The 18,313-nt window shown below is 42.8% G+C and overlaps 1 protein-coding gene across 1 annotated transcript; it reads left to right on the top strand.

Moving 5' to 3' along the window:
• The first annotated feature begins 5,105 nt into the window (after nt 1-5,105).
• On the top strand, nt 5,106-11,070 carry LOC135513908 (bone morphogenetic protein 10-like). The gene is made up of 3 exons (XM_064936911.1): nt 5,106-5,514; nt 8,569-8,835; nt 10,241-11,070. The coding sequence occupies exons 1-3, from the start codon at nt 5,106-5,108 to the stop codon at nt 11,068-11,070; spliced, it is 1,506 nt and encodes a 501-aa protein (XP_064792983.1).
• Nucleotides 11,071-18,313: the final 7,243 nt, after the last annotated feature.

The raw sequence follows: 18,313 nt of genomic DNA, 5'->3' as shown, positions 1-18,313 counted from the left end.
GACACCTGAATTGTGGTTGAACCAAGCAGTAGCATCCATACAGATTTGTGTAGTTAAATGATACGTCTAAATTTAGGATCTGCAGCTAATGGTGGCATAAATTAATCTCACAGTCTAGCTTTTAACCTGTTGATGCTCTGGGGGCGCTATTTCATTTTTGGATGAAAAACGTTCCCGTTTTAAACAAGATATTTTGTCACAAAAAGATGCTCGACTATGCATATAATTGATAGCTTTCGAAAGAAAACACTCTGACGTGTCCAGAACTACCAAGATATTTTCTGTGCGTGCCCTAGAACGTGAGCTTCAGGCAAAACCAAGATGAGACGGCATCCAGGAAATTAGCAGGATTTTTGAGGCTCTGTTTTCCATTGTCTCCTTATATGGCCGTGAATGCGAGAGGAATGAGCCTGCCCTTTCTGTCCGTTTCCCCAAGGTGTCTGCAGCATTGTGACGTATTTGTAGGCAGATCATTGGAAGATTGACCATAAGAGACCACATTTACCAGGTGTCCGCCCGGTGTCCTGCGCCGAAATTGGTGCGCAAAAGACAGCTGCCAGTATTTTTCCATGGGATACAGAGAGGAAAGCAAGCTTCCACGAACTGCATATCAATGAAGAGATATGTGAAAAAAACACCTTGAGGATTGATTCCAAACAACGTTTGCCATGTTTCGGTCGATATTATGTAGTTAATCCGGAAAAAGTTTTACGTTGTAGGTGACTGAATTTTCGGTTCGTTTCGGTAGCCAGACGCAATGTAGAAAACGGAACGATTTCTCCTACACACAGACGCTTTCAGGAAAAACTGCGCATTTGGTATGTAACTGAGAGTCTCCTCATTGAAAACATCAGAAGCTCTTCAAAGGTAAATGATTTTATTTATTTGGTTATCTGGTTTTTGTGAAAATGTTGCGTGCTAAATGCTACTCAAAATGCTATGCTAGCTTTGCATACTCTTACACAAATTAGTCAATTTCTATGGTTCAAAAGCATATTTTGAAAATCTGAGATGACAGTGTTGTTAAGAAAAGGCTAAGCTTGAGAGCAGATGCATTATTTTCATTTTATTCGTTAACAATCGTTAACATTGCGTTATGCTAATGAGCCTGAGGCTTTAGTCACGATCCCGGATCCGGGATGGGGAGTTCCAAGAGGTTAAGGCAAATCTGAGAAGACGAAGTGTTGTGATGAGGTATTGAGTGTTTGGAATCACAGTGTTTGGAATCAGTCATCGACGGAGAGAGAAGGTAAAAAGGGTTTTCTAAATACATTTGATTGATTGATTGATTGATTGATTGATTGATTGATTGAGAGGTAGAGACAGTGGGCACTCAGTGTAGATTACTCATCTGGTCACTGGTCAGTGGGGAAGTGTTCCAACTTGAGTCATCCAGGTTGCCGTTCTAGTTTGACCTTTGACTCCATGCTGTCTCCCCAATCACAGTGGAATGCTTGGAGACCAGTCTGCCCATGCAAAGCCCTCTCTCTCCTGCACTCCTCTCTGGGCTGTGGAATCTGGACTTAAGCTAAACTCAGGACCTCAGAACCACTGAACTGAGGGACGTGTGAGGGAACAGCACAGGGCACATTGTAAGTAATTGTAAGTCCTGACTGCTGTGCATTTAATGGGCAGTGAGGCCTCTTAATCAGACATCCAGACAGAGATAACCCATTTCCAAAACTGCTGTGACTTCTGCAACATGTTAGCCTACTAAAAGAAGAAGTGTACTTACATTAAGTGTTGCAAACTTCCAAACTCAATTAGGTAATGAGTGGATTACGGGAAAGTTGTGTTTTGTTGTGTAGTCTACTCTGTTTCCACAACAGACGGGGAAACAACAACGCTATATATCAATTTTCTGAAATGTTGGTAAATTAGCTGTTATTGGTTAAAGGAATTATGAAATAGATCGGTGTGTTTTTCACTATCTGATCATGGGGTTGTTCAATTACAGACGTATTTGTATAAAATCTATCACTTGATGGTTTCATTTCACATAGACAAATAATCATGTTTCTTTGCAAAATGCTATACACTCAGTGTATAAAACATTAGTAACTCTTTCCTAATATTGATTTGCACCCCGTTTTGCCCTCATAACAGCCTCAATTCATTAGGGCATGGACTCTACAAGGTGTTGAAAGGATTCCACAGGGATGCTGGCCCATGTTGACTCCAATGCTTCCCACAGTTGTTTCAAGTTGGCTTGATGTCCTTTGGGTGGTGGAGCATTCTTGAAACACATGGGAAACTATTGAGTGTGAAAACCCCAGCAGCGTTGCAGTTCTTGACACACTTAAACAAGTGCAGCTGGCACGTACTACCATACCTCCTCAAAAGAACTTAAATCTTTTGTCTTGCCCATTCACCCTCTGAACGGCACACCTACACAAGCCATGTCTCAATTTTCTCAAGGATTAAAAATCCTTCTTTAACCTGCCCTCCCCCCTTCGTCTACACTGAATGAAGTGGATTTAAAAGGTGACATCAATAAGGGATCATATCTTTCACCCAGATTCACCTGGTCAGACTACAGTGCCTTCGGAAAGTATTCAGACCCCTTGAATTTTTCCACATTTTGTTACGTTACAGCCTTATTCTAAAATGGATTAAATACATTTTTTCCTCACCAATCTACACATAATACCCCATAATGACAAAGCAAAAACGGAAATACCTTATCTACATAAGTATTCAGCCCCTTTGCTATGTTTCTACAACTTGAGGAGTGACTTCCGTCTCGCCACTCTACCATAAAGGCCTGATTGGTGGAGTGCTGCAGAGACGGTTGTTCTTCTGGAAGGTTCTCCCACCTCCACAGAGGAACTCTAGAGCTCTGTCTGTGTGACCATCTGGCTCTTGGTCACCTCTCTGACCAAGGCTCTTCTCCCCCGATTGCTCAGTTTGGCCGGGTGGCCAGCTCTCGGAAGAGTCTTGGTGGTTCCTAACTTCTTCCATTTAAGAATGATGGAGGCCATTGTGTTCTTGGGGACCTTCAATCCTGCAGCTCTTTTTTGGTACCCTTCCCCCGGTCTGTGTCTCGACATTATCCTGTCTCTGAGCGCTACAGACAACTCCTTCGACTTCATGACTTGGTTTTTGCTCTGACATGCACTGTCCGCTGTGGGACCTTATATAGACAGGTGTGCCTTTCCAAATAATGTAATTGAATTTGCCACAAGTGGACTCAAATTAAGTTGTAGAAGAATTTCAAGGATGATCAATGGAAAACGGATGCACCTGAGCTCAATTTCGAGTCTCATAACAAAGGGTGTGAATACTTATGTAAATAAGGTATTTCTGTTTTTTATTTTTAATACATTTTCAAAAAACATTTTTTGCTTCGTCATCATGGGTGGGATATTGTGTATACATTGATCAGGGGAAAAAACAATTGAATCAATTTTGGAATAAAGCTGTAATGTAGCAAAATGTGGAAAAAGTCAAGGGGTCTGAATACTTTCCAAATGCACTGTATGTCATGGAAAGAGCAGGTGTTCTTAATGTTTTGTGCACTCAGTGCATATCTGCCTCACTCAGAGAAATAAGTCACACAGTTAAATCTAACAAATAACTACATTTTTTTATAAAGAAATGTACAAATGATACATTTGTAACATCAATATGATTATTTTTATAATTCATACAGTAATATGAGCTCTGTATGTAAAACATTTACATTTTAGTCATTTAGCAGATGTTCTTATCCAGAGCCATTTACAGTGACTTAAGATACCTAGGTGAGACAAATACATATCACAGTCAAATATACAGGATATGAACATTCCATTATAGCTAAACAGAGGATACATAGCGTTTCGCAAAACAAAACAACTTCATATACATCTGAAATCTATTAATAAAAAATCTGAGACCAGTAATATTTTACACACATGAAGGTACCAATTAGCAATCATTTCAGATGAAAAACATAAATGTGAAAAATTGGTGGATATAGCATTTTGTTAATAAACTCAACATACTCCTCTCTCATTTTACTTTTTTCTCAAAATAAAATAAATGTTTTTTAGGATTCCATTTTTAAGTATTACAATTGATTTATGAAATAATACAACTTCCGTCATAAAATGAAAATGAAATGCAGGATTATGCGTTGTGCTGTTCTCATCAACTGATCTTAATCTGTTTGTTTTATGCAGATTTACTGATGTCCAACAAATCTTTTATCCGTACCCATTACATCTCACACCTCATTAAAATTACATTCAATTGGGAAGGTTGCGACATATCCTGTCGCATTCATAAACATCAACAAACCCTTTACGGATTTGTAAACAAGAACTGGTCAATGGAGCAAAGTCCTGTGTCTGCAGATCCACAATTTACAAAACAAATAAACACATAAACAATATCATCCCTGCCTGATTTTCTGACCCCCAAAAATATTGCTTTCACAAGGAAGGGGCTAATGTTTACAAAATCATCATTAAAGAAGTAGTGAGACACACACACACACACACACACACACACACACACACACAAAATGCTTACCATATCATAGATAAGGGACAGAAAGAAAGCGAGAGGGAGAGAGAGAAAGAGAGAGAGAGAGAGAGAGAGAGAGAGAGAGAGAGAGAAAGGAATAGAGAGCGAGAGAGAGAGAGAGAGGGGGGAGAGAAAGAGAGAGAGAGAGAGAGAGAGAGAGAAAGGAATAGAGAGAGCGAGAGAGAGAGAGAGAGGGGGGGAGAGAGAACAGAGGGATATACTGGGAGAAAAAACTAAAGAGATGCCTCTTTGGTAAACAACATCAAAAGGTGTGCATGAGGATAAAGGGTGTGAGATCTAGAATAAAAGCAGTTTATCTGGGTTCCAAGCCACACACAGAGAGAGGAACACACAGAGAGCGCGACAGAACACAGACCTCCACACGGATCAGCTCCAAGGTTCAACAGCACATTTTAAGTCCCCAGAGAACCGACAACCACCCGGATCAGCAAGAGAAAAACATGGTTGCTGTTTCTCACCCTTCATCAAGCTGAATGTGGACCATTGGATTAACACGTGTGATAGATCTAATTCTGTTCAATTGCAAACAACCTTGGATCGTCCCTGTGGACACAACAACAGTACCACTCCTCTCCATGGGGGAAACTGGGCTCCCCAGGTTGGAAGCTACCTTTATCACCCGGATCCTCTTCCCCCTGCTCTTCTTGCTGCTCCTGATGTGGCCCCTGTCTGGGCAAGGCAGCCCCATCTCCCTGGCCCCAGAGAGGCATCACCCTGCTCCCGGGCTGAGGGACAGCCACAGGGGAGTCATAGACACATCTCTGTTGGAGCAGGACAATGATGTGGACATGCAGAGCCTGCTGGTGAATCTGAGAGGCCAGTTTCTCCGGACCTTCAACCTGTCTGGCCTGGGCCCTCCTGCCCAGCCACCTGGCAGTGCCCGTGTGGAGCCTCCTGAGTACATGATGGAGTTGTACAACCGCTTCGCCAATGACCGCACCACCATGCCCACCGCCAACATCATCCGCAGCTTCAAGAATGAAGGTAGAGGACCGCTGTACTGTATTGGGTATCCATATCCTGTACTGAGTTCAAATTATGCTAGATGGTGTTCTTCTCTTTCATTTGAAGTAAAAAATAATTATTGTGCTGTAAGCCCTTTATCCCTTTATAATGAAAGTATTATTATCACAACTGTTCATCAAAAATGTATTACGTATCAAAATTGACCTGTAGAAGGTCAACACATGCATGCATAGAGTAAAAACAATGAAGGATAAACATTTTCAATAAGATTTGTAATACATTTTTTTTTTTTTTACAAATACTGTAGCACCTGAAATATTTCAGTGTTTTTTAATTATTTGGTTGAGAATATCCAAACATTTTCAAGGTGAATTTCTCATAATTTATTTAAAAAAAATACAATTACAGTTGAAGTCAGAAGTTTACATACACCTTAGCCAAATATATTTAAACTCTGTTTTTCACAATTCCTGACATTTAATCTTAGTAAAAATTCCCTGTTTTATGTATAACCACTTTATTTTAAGAATGTGAAATGTTAGAATAATAGTAGAGAGAATGATGATTTCAGCTTTTATTTCTTTCATCACATTCCCAGTGGGTCAGAAGTTTACATACACTCAATTAGTATTTGGTAGTATTGCCTGTAAATTGTTTAACTTGGGTCAAACATTTCGGGTAGCCTTCCACAAGCTTCCAACAATAAGTTGTGTGCATTTTGGCCCATTCCTCCTGACAGAGCTGGTGTAACTGAGTCAGGTTTGTAGGCCTCCTTGCTCGCACACACTTTTTCAGTTCTGCCCACCAATTTTCTATAGGATTGAGGTCAGGGCTTTGTGATGGTGACTCCAATACCTTGACCTTGTTGTCCTTAAGCCATTTTGCCACAATTTTGGAAGTATGCTTGCGGTCATTGTTCATTTGGAAGACCCATTTGTGACCAAGCTTTAACTTCCTGATGTCTTGAGATGTTGCTTCAATATATCCACACAATTTTACTGCCTCATGATGCCATCTATTTTGTGAAGTGCACCAGTCCCTCCTGCAGCAAAGCACCCCCACAACATGATGCCGCCACCCCTGTGCTTCACGGTTGGGATGGTGTTCTTCAGCTTGCAAGCGTCCCCCTTTTTCCTCCAAACATAACGACAGTCATCATGGCCAAACAGTTTTATTTTTGATTCATCAGACCAGAGGACATTTCTCCAAAACATGCGATCTTTGTCCACATGTGCAGTTTCAAACCATAGTCTGGCTTTTTTTATGGCGGTTTTGGAGCAGTGGCTTCTTCCTTGCTGAGAGGCCTTTCAGGTTATGTCGATATAGGACTCGTTTTACTGTGGATATAGATACTTTTGTACCTGTTTCCTCCAGCATCTTCACAAGGTCCTTTGCTGTTGTTCTGGTGGATTGATTCGCACTTTTGCACCAAAGTACGTTCATATCTCGGAGACAGAATGCATCTCCTTCCTGAGCGGTATGACGGCTGCGTGGTCCCATGGTGTTTATACTTGCGTACTATTGCTTGTACAGATGAACGTGGTACCTTCAGGCATTTGGAAATTGCTCCCAAGGATGAACCAGACTTGTGGAGGTCCGCAATTTTCTTTCTGAGGTCTTGGCAGAATTCTTTTGATTTTTCCATGATGTCAAGCAAAGAGGCTTTGAGTTTGAAGGTAGGCCTTGAATAACATTGTAACGGTTTTCATGCGGTGAAGGAGAGTCGGACCAAAATGCAGCGTGTAGATTGCGATGCATGTTTAATCAACAAACGTAAACACGAATCAATACAAATACTACAAAACAAAGAACGTAATGAACGTAACGAAAACCGAAACAGAAAATACTAGTGTAAACTAACACAGCGACAGGAACAAGGACACTAAGGACAATCACCCACGAAACACACAAAGAATATGGCTGCCTAAATATGGTTCCCAATCAGAGACAACGATAATCACCTGACTCTGATTGAGAACCGCCTCAGGCAGCCATAGACTAACGCTAGACATCCCACAAAACCCCAAGACAAAAACACACCACAATAACCCATGTCACACCCTGGCCTGACCGAATAAATGAAGAATAAACATAATATATTTCGACCAGGGCATGACAAACATCCACAGGTACACCTCCAATTGACTCAAATTATGTCAATTAGCCTATCAGAAGCTCCTAAAGACTTCCGGCGCCGACAGAGATGGCCGTCTCGCTTCGCGTTCCTAGGAAATTATAGTATTTTGTTGCAGTATTTTGTTTTTTTTACGTGTTATTTCTTACATTGGTACCCCAGGTAATCTTAGGTTTCATTACATACAGTCAGGAAGAACTACTGAATATAAGAGCAACATCTACTCACCATCAGTACGACCAGGAATATGACTTTCGCGAAGCGGATCCTGTGTTCTGCCTTCCACCCAGGACAACGGAATGGATCCCAGCCTGCGACCCAAAACAAGTTGTAGTAGTTGTGGAATTGTTAGGTTAGATTACTCTCTGGTTATTACTGCATTGTCGGAACTAGAAGCACAAGCATTTCGCAACACTCGCATTAACATCTGCTAACCATGTGTATGTCACAAATACATTTGATTTGATTTAAAGCCATGACATAATTTTCTGGAATTTTCCAAGCTGTTTAAAGGCACAGTCAACTTAAACTTCTGACCCACTGGAATTGTGATACAGTGAATTATAAGTGAAATAATCTGTCTGTAAACAATTGTTGGAAAAATTACTTGTGTCATGCTCAAAGTAGATGTCCTAACCGACTTGCCAAAACTATAGTTTGTTAACAAGACATTTGTGGAGTGGTTGAAAAACAAGTGTAACCTAGGTGTATGTAAACTTCTGACTTCAACTGTACATATTCATTCATATCTAGTTCAATGTTGAATGGGATGTTACAGTAAAGCTGCAATTGCTCCTCAGAAGTGTGTTGGACAAAATCTTGGCTCTTGCTGTACTTCCAATTCTGCATGAAGTGTAGTACAATGGTGGTCTATTCAAGCATCAACAAGGAGAACTACTGATGAACAGCCTTTGTCTCTGTGTATTCCTCTCCTGCAGACTCACCTCCCTGCAGTTTGGGTAGTGGAGGGGTGAGACGACACCCTTTGCTCTTCAACGTACCCTTCCCCCAACATGAACGCATCACCGCCGCAGAGCTGCGTCTCTACACCATGGTTCAGACCGACCGCAATTTCTACGCCGGGGTCGACCGTAAGGTCACCATCTATGAGCTGGAGCAGCAGAATGGAACAGGGGCGAACAATAGAACAGGGGAGGACAACAGAACAGGGGAGGACAACAGAACAGGGGAGGACAACAGAACAGGGGAGGACAACAGAACAGGGGAGGACAACAGAACAGGGGAGGACAACAGAACAGGGGAGGACAACAGAACAGGGGAGGACAACAGAACAGGGGAGGACAACAGAACAGGGGAGGACAACAGATCAGGGGAGGACAACAGAACAGGGGAGGACAACAGAACAGAGGAGGATAACAGAACAGGGGAGGACAACAGAACAGGGGAGAACAACAGAACAGGGGAGGACAACAGAACAGAGGAGGATAACAGAACAGGGGAGGACAACAGAACAGGGGAGAACAACAGAACAGGGGAGGACAAATCAAATCAAATCTAATTTTATTTGTCACATACACATGGTTAGCAGATGTTAATGCGAGTGTAGCGAAATGCTTGTGCTTCTAGTTCCGACAATGCAGTAATAACCAACAAGTAATCTAACTAACAATTCCTAAACTACTGTCTTATACACAGTGTAAGGGGATAAAGAATATGTACATAAGGATATATGAATGAGTGATGGTACAGAGCAGCATAGGCAAGATACAGTAGATGGTATCGAGTACAGTATATACATATGAGATGAGTATGTAAACAAAGTGGCATAGTTAAAGTGGCTAGTGATACATGTATTACATAAGGATGCAGTCGATGATATAGAGTACAGTATATACGTATGCATATGAGATGAATAATGTAGGGTAAGTAACATTATATAAGGTAGCATTGTTTAAAGTGGCTAGTGATATATTTACATCATTTCCCATCAATTCCCATTATTAAAGTGGCTGGAGTTGAGTCAGTGTCAGTGTGTTGGCAGCAGCCACTCAATGTAAGTGGTGGCTGTTTAACAGTCTGATGGCCTTGAGATAGAAGCTGTTTTTCAGTCTCTCGGTCCCAGCTTTGATGCACCTGTACTGACCTCACCTTCTGGATGATAGCGGGGTGAACAGGCAGTGGCTCGGGTGGTTGATGTCCTTGATGATCTTTATGGCCTTCCTGTAACATCGGGTGGTGTAGGTGTCCTGGAGGGCAGGTAGTTTGCCCCCGGTGATGCGTTGTGCAGACCTCACTACCCTCTGGAGAGCCTTACGGTTGAGGGCGGAGCAGTTGCCGTACCAGGCGGTGATACAGCCCGCCAGGATGCTCTCGATTGTGCATCTGTAGAAGTTTGTGAGTGCTTTTGGTGACAAGCCAAATTTCTTCAGCCTCCTGAGGTTGAAAAGGCGCTGCTGCGCCTTCTTCACGATGCTGTCTGTGTGAGTGGACCAATTCAGTTTGTCTGTGATGTGTATGCTGAGGAACTTAAAACTTGCTACTCTCTCCACTGCTGTTCCATCGATGTGGATAGGGGGGTGAATAAAATAGAGGAGGACAACAGAACAGGGGAGGACACTGAGAAAGGAGGAGGAGGTGGGGGACGGGAGCAGTTAGTAGAGCTGGCATCACGGCAGGTCTATGGTACTGATAGTGGCTGGGAGGCCTTTGACCTGACCGCTGCTGTCCAACGCTGGTGCAAGTCAGAGTACGGCACAACCCACAGGCTGGAGGTGCACATAGCAAGCCTGGCCTCTGAGGGGAATGGAGGGCAGGCACTGGCAGAGGGCGAAGGAGAAGGAGAGGAAGAGGGGAGGAGGACATTTAGGGAAGACATGGAAATAGACACCAGCCCACAGGACAAACACAAACCCCTGATGATCGTCTTCTCCAATGACCAGAGCGGTGATCACCGTGACGACAAGCAGGAGCTGAACGAGATGATTGGACACGAGACTTCGGAGGCTGTGCTTCAGGGTGACTTGGGGCTGGGGCTGAATGGACTATGGGGGGAGCTGAGCCGGGTTGAGGGCCAGGAAGAGCAGGACGAAGAGGCCCTGATCCAGATGCCCTCTAACCTAATCTATGACACAGCCTCTAGGATCCGCCGCAACGCCAAGGGCAACCAGTGCTTGAGACAGTCCCTCTATGTGGAGTTTGACGACATTGGCTGGGACAGCTGGATCCTAGCACCGGCTGGGTACGAGGCCTTTGAGAGCAGCGGCGTCTGCACATATCCACTGACCGAACACGTGACGCCCACCAAGCACGCCATCGTCCAGACACTGGTGAGCATGAAGAGCCCGCAGAGGGTGGTGCGAGCATGCTGTGTGCCCACCAAGCTGGATCCCATCTCCCTGCTTTACCTGGATGACACAGGAGTGGTCACGTACAAGTATAAGTTCGAGGGCATGGTAGTGGCAGAGTGTGGCTGCAGATAGCCAGTCTACACACCCTGCTAGTCATATGGACATGGAGAGAGACAGTGGTGAAGTGAAATGACAGGGTTTGGATGGAACAAAGCAAAAACTAAGAACAAAATGGTGGCATTAGAATACACAGACCCTGAATTGAATCTGGTATCACCATTGAGAAGAGAAACAAAAAGGAAGAGAATAGTTTAGTTGAGCCTTGACAAAGGAGAACAGGACTATGTTGTATCTGCAACTATGATTAATCTAAACTCCTACACTTTGTACATTGTAAAGTTATATTTTGAATTTCAAATAACTGTATGTTATTTTCTACAGTACAACGTCTACAATACGAATTCATCATTCTGAATGAGGAAGAAAGGATGGACCTTCAAGAATAAACTATCCTTTTAGCCACACAGCACCCAGGCGTACAGTACTGTCCAGTAGGCCTAGCTGGTGGGACCTCACAGGGGGAGCGTTAGCTCTCCTCCTCTGACACTTTTCTCTGTTCTCCCCTTAGATGCTAACACTAATCTACACTTAATTTACCTGTCTCTCTAACAGTAACAGCAACAGGCTTCCCAAGGGGAAGCAAAAACCTAACTGGACTGGACTTCTGCTAGGGGCCTGCCCTCATCCTCACCCCTACCATCACCCCCTGGCACTTGGGATAAGGTCAGAGGTTAGGGTGGACTGGGTTATCGGAGTTATCTCACCCACCTTCCCACATTGTCCTCAGAGAGTCAGCCACATGACATGTGAGCCATTCTCTCCCATTCCTCTGCACCGATAAGGTGTTAGCACTGAGAAACGTGCTCCGCTACTCACGACTGGGGGGTCTGTCAAGATTCCATGGTTACTAATAGAAACATGACAAGATAAACAGCATGCTCGACTCCACTTGTATAAACTTAGACCGGGTGTTGAGCCATTGTACTGTATGTACAAAACAATAGGACAGCACTCCAATGAATAAACTGAAATGAACATATTTTTATTGCTACACAAACTTTTTAGGTATGAGCCTTTCTTCAGCGTGCATAGGAGGCAATGGCAATCAGTGTCAGGACAACAAACATTTGTGATGCAGTAAAATTTTTAATTTAAGTTTATTCACCAGAGTGCTGTCCTATTTTTGTTCTACTAACGTTAATAGAAACAGACTCTACTTATACTCTTAGAAAAAAGGGTTCCGAAAGGGTTCCTCGGCTGTCCCCATAGGAGTACCCTTTTGGTTCCAGGTAGAACTCTTTTTGGTTCCAAGTAGAACCCTTTTGGGTTCCATGTAGAACCTTCTGTGGAAAGGATTTTACATGGAACCCGAAAGGATTCTATCTGGAACCAAATAGGTTATTTAAAGGGTCCTTCTATTGGGACAGCTGAAGAATCCTTCTAGGTTCTAGATAGCATCTTTTTTTCTAAGAGTGTAGCATAACTCACTGACCTACATGTTCCCCCACCATCACCACCCTGAAAACCCTCTCTGTCCCCTCACCTCTACTACCCCCATCCCTCTCCCCCGGCCCTGCCATCCTTCACGTCTAAGGAAAAGATTTACCTGCATTTGGCCTGTTATCATGAACAGGCTGAGAATGAGAGGAGGGGGGTGGCACCTCGTGTCTCCTCCCCTCCTCTGTGAGTTTTAAGGAGTCCTTGTGTGGGGTCCTGTCTTGTTGTTCTGTGTTCTTCTAATACAAATGTAATACAGTTCTCTGCTGCTTGATAATGTGAAAGCCTATTTATTGATTAATTTATGTAAAATTGTATAATATGGATATGCATACAGAGGGTGAACATACAGCACATACTCTGACCATATTGTAGAAAACAGCCTTAATTTATAGATATTTTGTGAATATTATATTTTGTTACCTTTTCTGGTTGCTTTGTGAATCCTATTGTAAAATACGGAAGCAGCAAAACTGCAGTCATAGCGTGCATAAATAATTATATTTTCATACAATGAATAGTTTCAAAAATTACTATTGAATATAAATGATCATAACATATTCATCAGGAATCATAATCCATTTGTCCCTTGGCCTGACAACTATGAACATAATGCAAGACTTTAGAAAGGGGGCTCTCAGGACTGGGAAGCAGAACTCTGAGGTTGGGACAGTTGTGTACCACAGTATCAGCTCGCACGCCTTAGTTTACACATGTCACACAAACACAGAACCATGGGAAACTGGCTGGAAGCCCAGCTAATGAACACAATGGATGGTCTGCCTGTCGCTTGCTGTGACAAACTGCAGATGCAGACAGCTGCTCTGGATGGAAAACCTGTGCTTCAAAGCTTTTTTGTACACTTCAAAAAATGGAGAGAAAATTAACTATTAACATGGTTCCTCTGCTTCCAATGCTCTTCCTGATGGACTTATATCAACAGCAGCAGCGGTGTCAAGGCATGTTATTATCATGTATCATGTACCAACGCACATAGTGGATGTAAATCAAAAATAATGTGCTCCAAAATGTTGTGTAAAGATGCATGACTCTAGCAGTTGTGATATAATGACTTGGTGTGGAAGCACTTGTAGTAGGCCAAGAACATTTACAGTGGGGCAAAAAATTATTTAGTCAGCCACCAATTGTGCAAGTTCTCCCACTTAAAAAGATGAGAGAGGCCTGTAATTTTCATCATAGGTACACTTCAACCATGACAGACAAAATGAGGGGAAAAAAATCCAGATAATCACATTGTAGGATTTGTAAGAATTTATTTGCAAATTATGGTGGAAAATAAGTATTTGGTCAATAACAAAAGTTTATCTCAATACTTTGTTATATACCCTTTGTTGGCAATGACAGAGGTCAAACGTTTTCTGTCTTCACAAGGTGTTCACACACTGTTGCTGGTATTTTGGCCCATTCCCCCATGCAGATCTCCTCTAGAGCAGTGATGTTTTGGGGCTGTTGCTGGGCAACACGGACATTCTACTCCCTCCAAAGATTTTCTATGGGGTTGAGATCTGGAGACTGGCTAGGCCACTCCAGGACCTTGAAATGCTTCTTACGAAGCCACTCGTTCATTGCCCGGGCAGTGTGTTTGGGATCATTGTCATGCTGAAAGACCCAGCCACGTTTCATCTTCAATGACCTTGCTGATGGAAGGAGGTTTTCACTCAAAATCTCACGATACATGGCCCCATTCATTCTTTCCTTGACATGGATCAGTCTTCCTGGTCCCTTTGCAGAAAAACAGCCCCAAAGCATGATGTTTCCACCCCCATGCTTCACAGTAGGTATGGGGTTCTTTGGATGCAACTCAGCATTCTTTGTCCTCCAAACACGACGAGTTGAGTTTTTACCAAAAAGTTCTATTTTGGTTTCATCTGACCATATGACATTCTCCCAATCTTCTTCTGGATCATCCAAATGCTCTCTAGCAAACTTCATACGGGCCTGGACATGTACTGGCTTAAGCAGGGGGACACGTCTGGCACTGCAGGATTTGAGTCCCTGGCGGCGTAGTGTGTTACTGATGGCAGGCTTTGTTACTTTGGTCCCAGCTCTCTGCAGGTCATTCACTAGGTCCCCCCGTGTGGTTCTAGGATTTTTGCTCACCGTTCTTGTGATCATTTTGACCCCACGGGGTGAGATCTTGCGTGGAGCCCCAGATCGAGGGAGATTATCAGTGGTCTTGTATGTCTTCTATTTCCTAATAATTGCTCCCACAGTTGATTTCTACAAACCAAGCTGCTTACCTATTGCAGATTCAGTCTTCCCAGCCTGGTGCAGGACAACAATTTTGTTTCTGGTGTCCTTTGACAGCTCTTTGGTCTTGGCCATAGTGGAGTTTGGAGTGTGACTGTTTGAGGTTGTGGACAGGTGTCTTTTATACTGATAACAAGTTCAAACAGGTGCCATTAATACAGGTAACGAGTGGAGGACAGAGGAGCCTCTTAAAGAAGAAGTTACAGGTCTGTGAGAGACAGAAATCTTGCTTGTTTGTAGGTGACCAAATACTTATTTTCCACCATAATTTGCAAATAAATTAATTAAAAATCCTACAATGTGATTTTCTGGATTTTTTTCCTCATTTTGTCTGTCATAGTTGAAGTGTACCCATGATGAAAATTACAGGCCTCTCATCTTTTTAAGTGGGAGAACTTGCACAATTGGTGGCTGACTAAATACTTTTTTCCCCCCTGGACCGAAGGTTGTGGTGTTGCCTTCACAGATTTGATAATGACTTTGAAGCCATAAGCGTTTTTAAGAAAGCTATAGACTCTGGACTTGATGTAGCAGTAGGCCTACTTTACCCAGCTAAACAGTACCCAGTACACTGACACAGTGCAAGAGCCAGTTGACTGTATGCCAGTCTGTGTAGGCATGGTGTCTCCCTCTCTAAGAGGGCTAGTGTCACCCTTGTCAACACACTGAGGAGGGACACATGCAGGGAAGCCAAAACATGGAGGAGCTATTGGCTTTCCCAAGCAGCATTCTTTAAACTGCCAGGAGCCAAACATACAGCTAGTTTAAACCCTGTGATAACACAAAAACATAACAGAGTATATAAGGACATGGTCCTACATGAATGCAGCCTCCACTAAAGTGGGAACATTTCCTTTAAATTTCCTTTCCGTGATGTGGATTGATTCAGAGATTCAGTTACAATGAAAATGGCAATAAAAAACTACCACAACAGAAATACAAATAGCACTAACTACATGAATAGTCTGGAAGCGGTTCACGCCACCCAGAAAAACATTTCTGACTTCGAGTTATGATATAGTAAGTCATAATTATTAGATAGTAAGTTATTATTATGAGATTGTAATTCTGAATCATGGACAGTCCTGCAGGTTGACCCCTTTTAAAGGAACAATCTGGAATTCAAACATTAACAAATCATACTACTGGATATTTTATTTGGTAAACAGCTGAGGAATGGAGATGAAAATTATAGTTTTAACTGTGTTTTGAAGCTATGCAGTGTTAGTTCATAATTACATTGTTTACAAACAATGGAGTAAAACAAGCTTATATTTGGGGCTCTGATGGGGTACGACTGTTGCTCATGAAGCATTTCTAAGTTACATTCTTCAAGAATCAACGATTATATATTAATAATTTATATAAAAGTCCAAAAATGGATGTACCAATCACAGATTGCCCCTTTAATGGATTGAATTGAATGAAATTAGATGTCAACCAGACGTCATCAAACAGGCACCAACTCACATCAACAAAACACTCCAATGAATTAAAATGGAACAATATCAACACAAACTCTCGCTCGCTCTCTCACATAGACATGCAAACACACACATACGCACAAGCACACACACACACACATAACACATTTATGACTTGCTATCTCATAATAATAACTCACCATCTCATATTTTCTGACTTATTATCTCATAACTCGTAGTCAGATTTTCTTCTTTGTTTGTGGAAATGGGCTTCCATAGAACAGAGCCCTTACACAAAATGTAATATTAATGAAAGTATTATAGAAGCTGTTAAGGAGCTTTTTGGTCCTAGACTTGGCACTCCGGTACCGCTTGCCATGCAGTAGCAGAATAAACGGTTTTTGACTTGGGTGACTGGAGTCTCTGACAATTTTTTGGGCTTTCCTCTGACACCGCCTAGTATATAGGTCCTGGATGGCAGGAAGCTTGGCCCCAGTGTTGTACTGGGCCATACGCACTACCCTCTCTAGCGCCTTACGGTCAGATACTGAGCAGTTGCCATACCAGGCGGTGATGCAACCGGTCAGGATGCTCTCGATGGTGCAGCTGTAGACCCTTTTGAGGATCTGGGGACCCATGCCAAATCTTTTCAGTCTCCTGAGGGGGAAAAGGTGTTGCTGTGCCTTCTTAAAGACTGTCTTGGTGTGTTTGGACCATGATAGTTTGTTGGTGATGTGGACACCAAGGAACTTGAAAATCTCGACCCACTCCACTACAGCCCTGTCGATGTTAATGGGGGCCTGTTTGGCCCACCTTTTCCTGTAGTCCACGATCAGCTCCTTTATCTTGCTCACATTGAGGGAGAGGTTGTTGTCCTGGCACCACACTGCTAGGTCTCTGACCTCCTCCCTATAGGCCGTCTCATCGTTGTTGGGGATTGTTGTGTCGTCAGCAAACTTAATGATGGTGTTGGAGTTGTGTTTGGCCACGCAGTTGTGTGTGAACAGGGAGTACAGGGTAGACTAAGTACACACCCCTGAGGGCCCCCAGTGTTGAGGATCACCGTGGCAGACATGTTGTTGCCTACTCTTACCACCTGGGGGCGGCCCATCCGGAAGTCCCGGAACCAGTTGCAGAGGGAAGTGTTTAGTTCCAGGGTCCTTAGCTTAGTGATGAGCTTTTTGGGCAATATGGTGTTTTTAACGCTGAGCTGTAGTCAATGAACAGCATTCTCACTTTTGTCCATGTGGGAAAGTGCAGTGTGGAGTGCGATTGAGATTGAGTCATCTGTGGATCTGTTGGGGCAGTATGCAACTTGGAGTGGGTCTAGGGTATCCGGGAGGATGCTGTTGATGTGAGTTTTACGGGGCAGTGTGAGTGTTACGGAGCGGTAATAATTTAGGCAGGTTACCTTCGCTTCCTTGGGCACAGGGACTATGGTGGTCTGCTTGAAACAAGTATGTATTACTATAGACTTACTATTCCAGTTGTGCTCTATGCTGCTCAGGGCTTTACTGTTGTACTATTAGTAACTTTCATCTCCTCAATCAGTGCTAAACTGACTATCACTGATATGGGGGACTCCTTTTTTGGGGGGACAATTTACACATTTTTTGTCATTGTAGCCTCAACACACACACTAGACTAGTGTACTGTAAAAAACAACTATTTCCTGTGTCTATGATTCATGGTTTCGCTCTCAGTCTAACATCTATTTCTCCCCAACCATGCTGTGACTCTACTGAGTAGCCTACATGTTGCAAGTTATTGACTTGAGCCCCTTGTTACAATCAGTCAGAAATTGACTCAATGAAGACATCTTGTGGTCTTCCAGGGTATTTATGGACTCTGATTCTGCATCATGTAAACTTTCCAGGACCACCATTCTGACATTATTATGGAACCGCTGAGTCTTAATAAAATACAGCAGTTACTACTCAGTACTTAAGCCGTATGCCAGAAAACTATCTGTGATTGTTCAAGTAGAGTGAAATGTACTTTTTGTTAACAAAATGAGGAAAAGGGGAAGGGGTCTGAATACTTTCAGAATGCACTGTAATTTGAATAAACCTTGAGTACATTTTATGTATATTTCTCAACTTATTAGTAGTTATGTATTTACT

This window comes from Oncorhynchus masou, chromosome 25 (genome assembly GCF_036934945.1).
Source record: "Oncorhynchus masou masou isolate Uvic2021 chromosome 25, UVic_Omas_1.1, whole genome shotgun sequence".
NCBI classification, from domain to species: domain Eukaryota; kingdom Metazoa; phylum Chordata; class Actinopteri; order Salmoniformes; family Salmonidae; genus Oncorhynchus; species Oncorhynchus masou.
Note: the sequence above shows the minus strand (reverse complement) of the source record. Positions and strands in the feature narration are given on the sequence as shown.

What these genes read in the sequence shown, in the direction of transcription:
- LOC135513908 (XM_064936911.1), top strand. Translation starts at nt 5,106, where the DNA reads ATGGGGGAAACTGGGCTCCCCAGGTTGGAAGCTACCTTTATCACCCGG. An exon ending in CCGCAGCTTCAAGAATGAAG is followed by an intron (nt 5,515 to 8,568) that starts GTAGAGGACCGC and finishes CCTCTCCTGCAG; the next exon opens with ACTCACCTCCCTGCAGTTTG. An exon ending in AGGGGAGGACAACAGAACAG is followed by an intron (nt 8,836 to 10,240) that starts GGGAGGACAACA and finishes GGGGACGGGAGC; the next exon opens with AGTTAGTAGAGCTGGCATCA.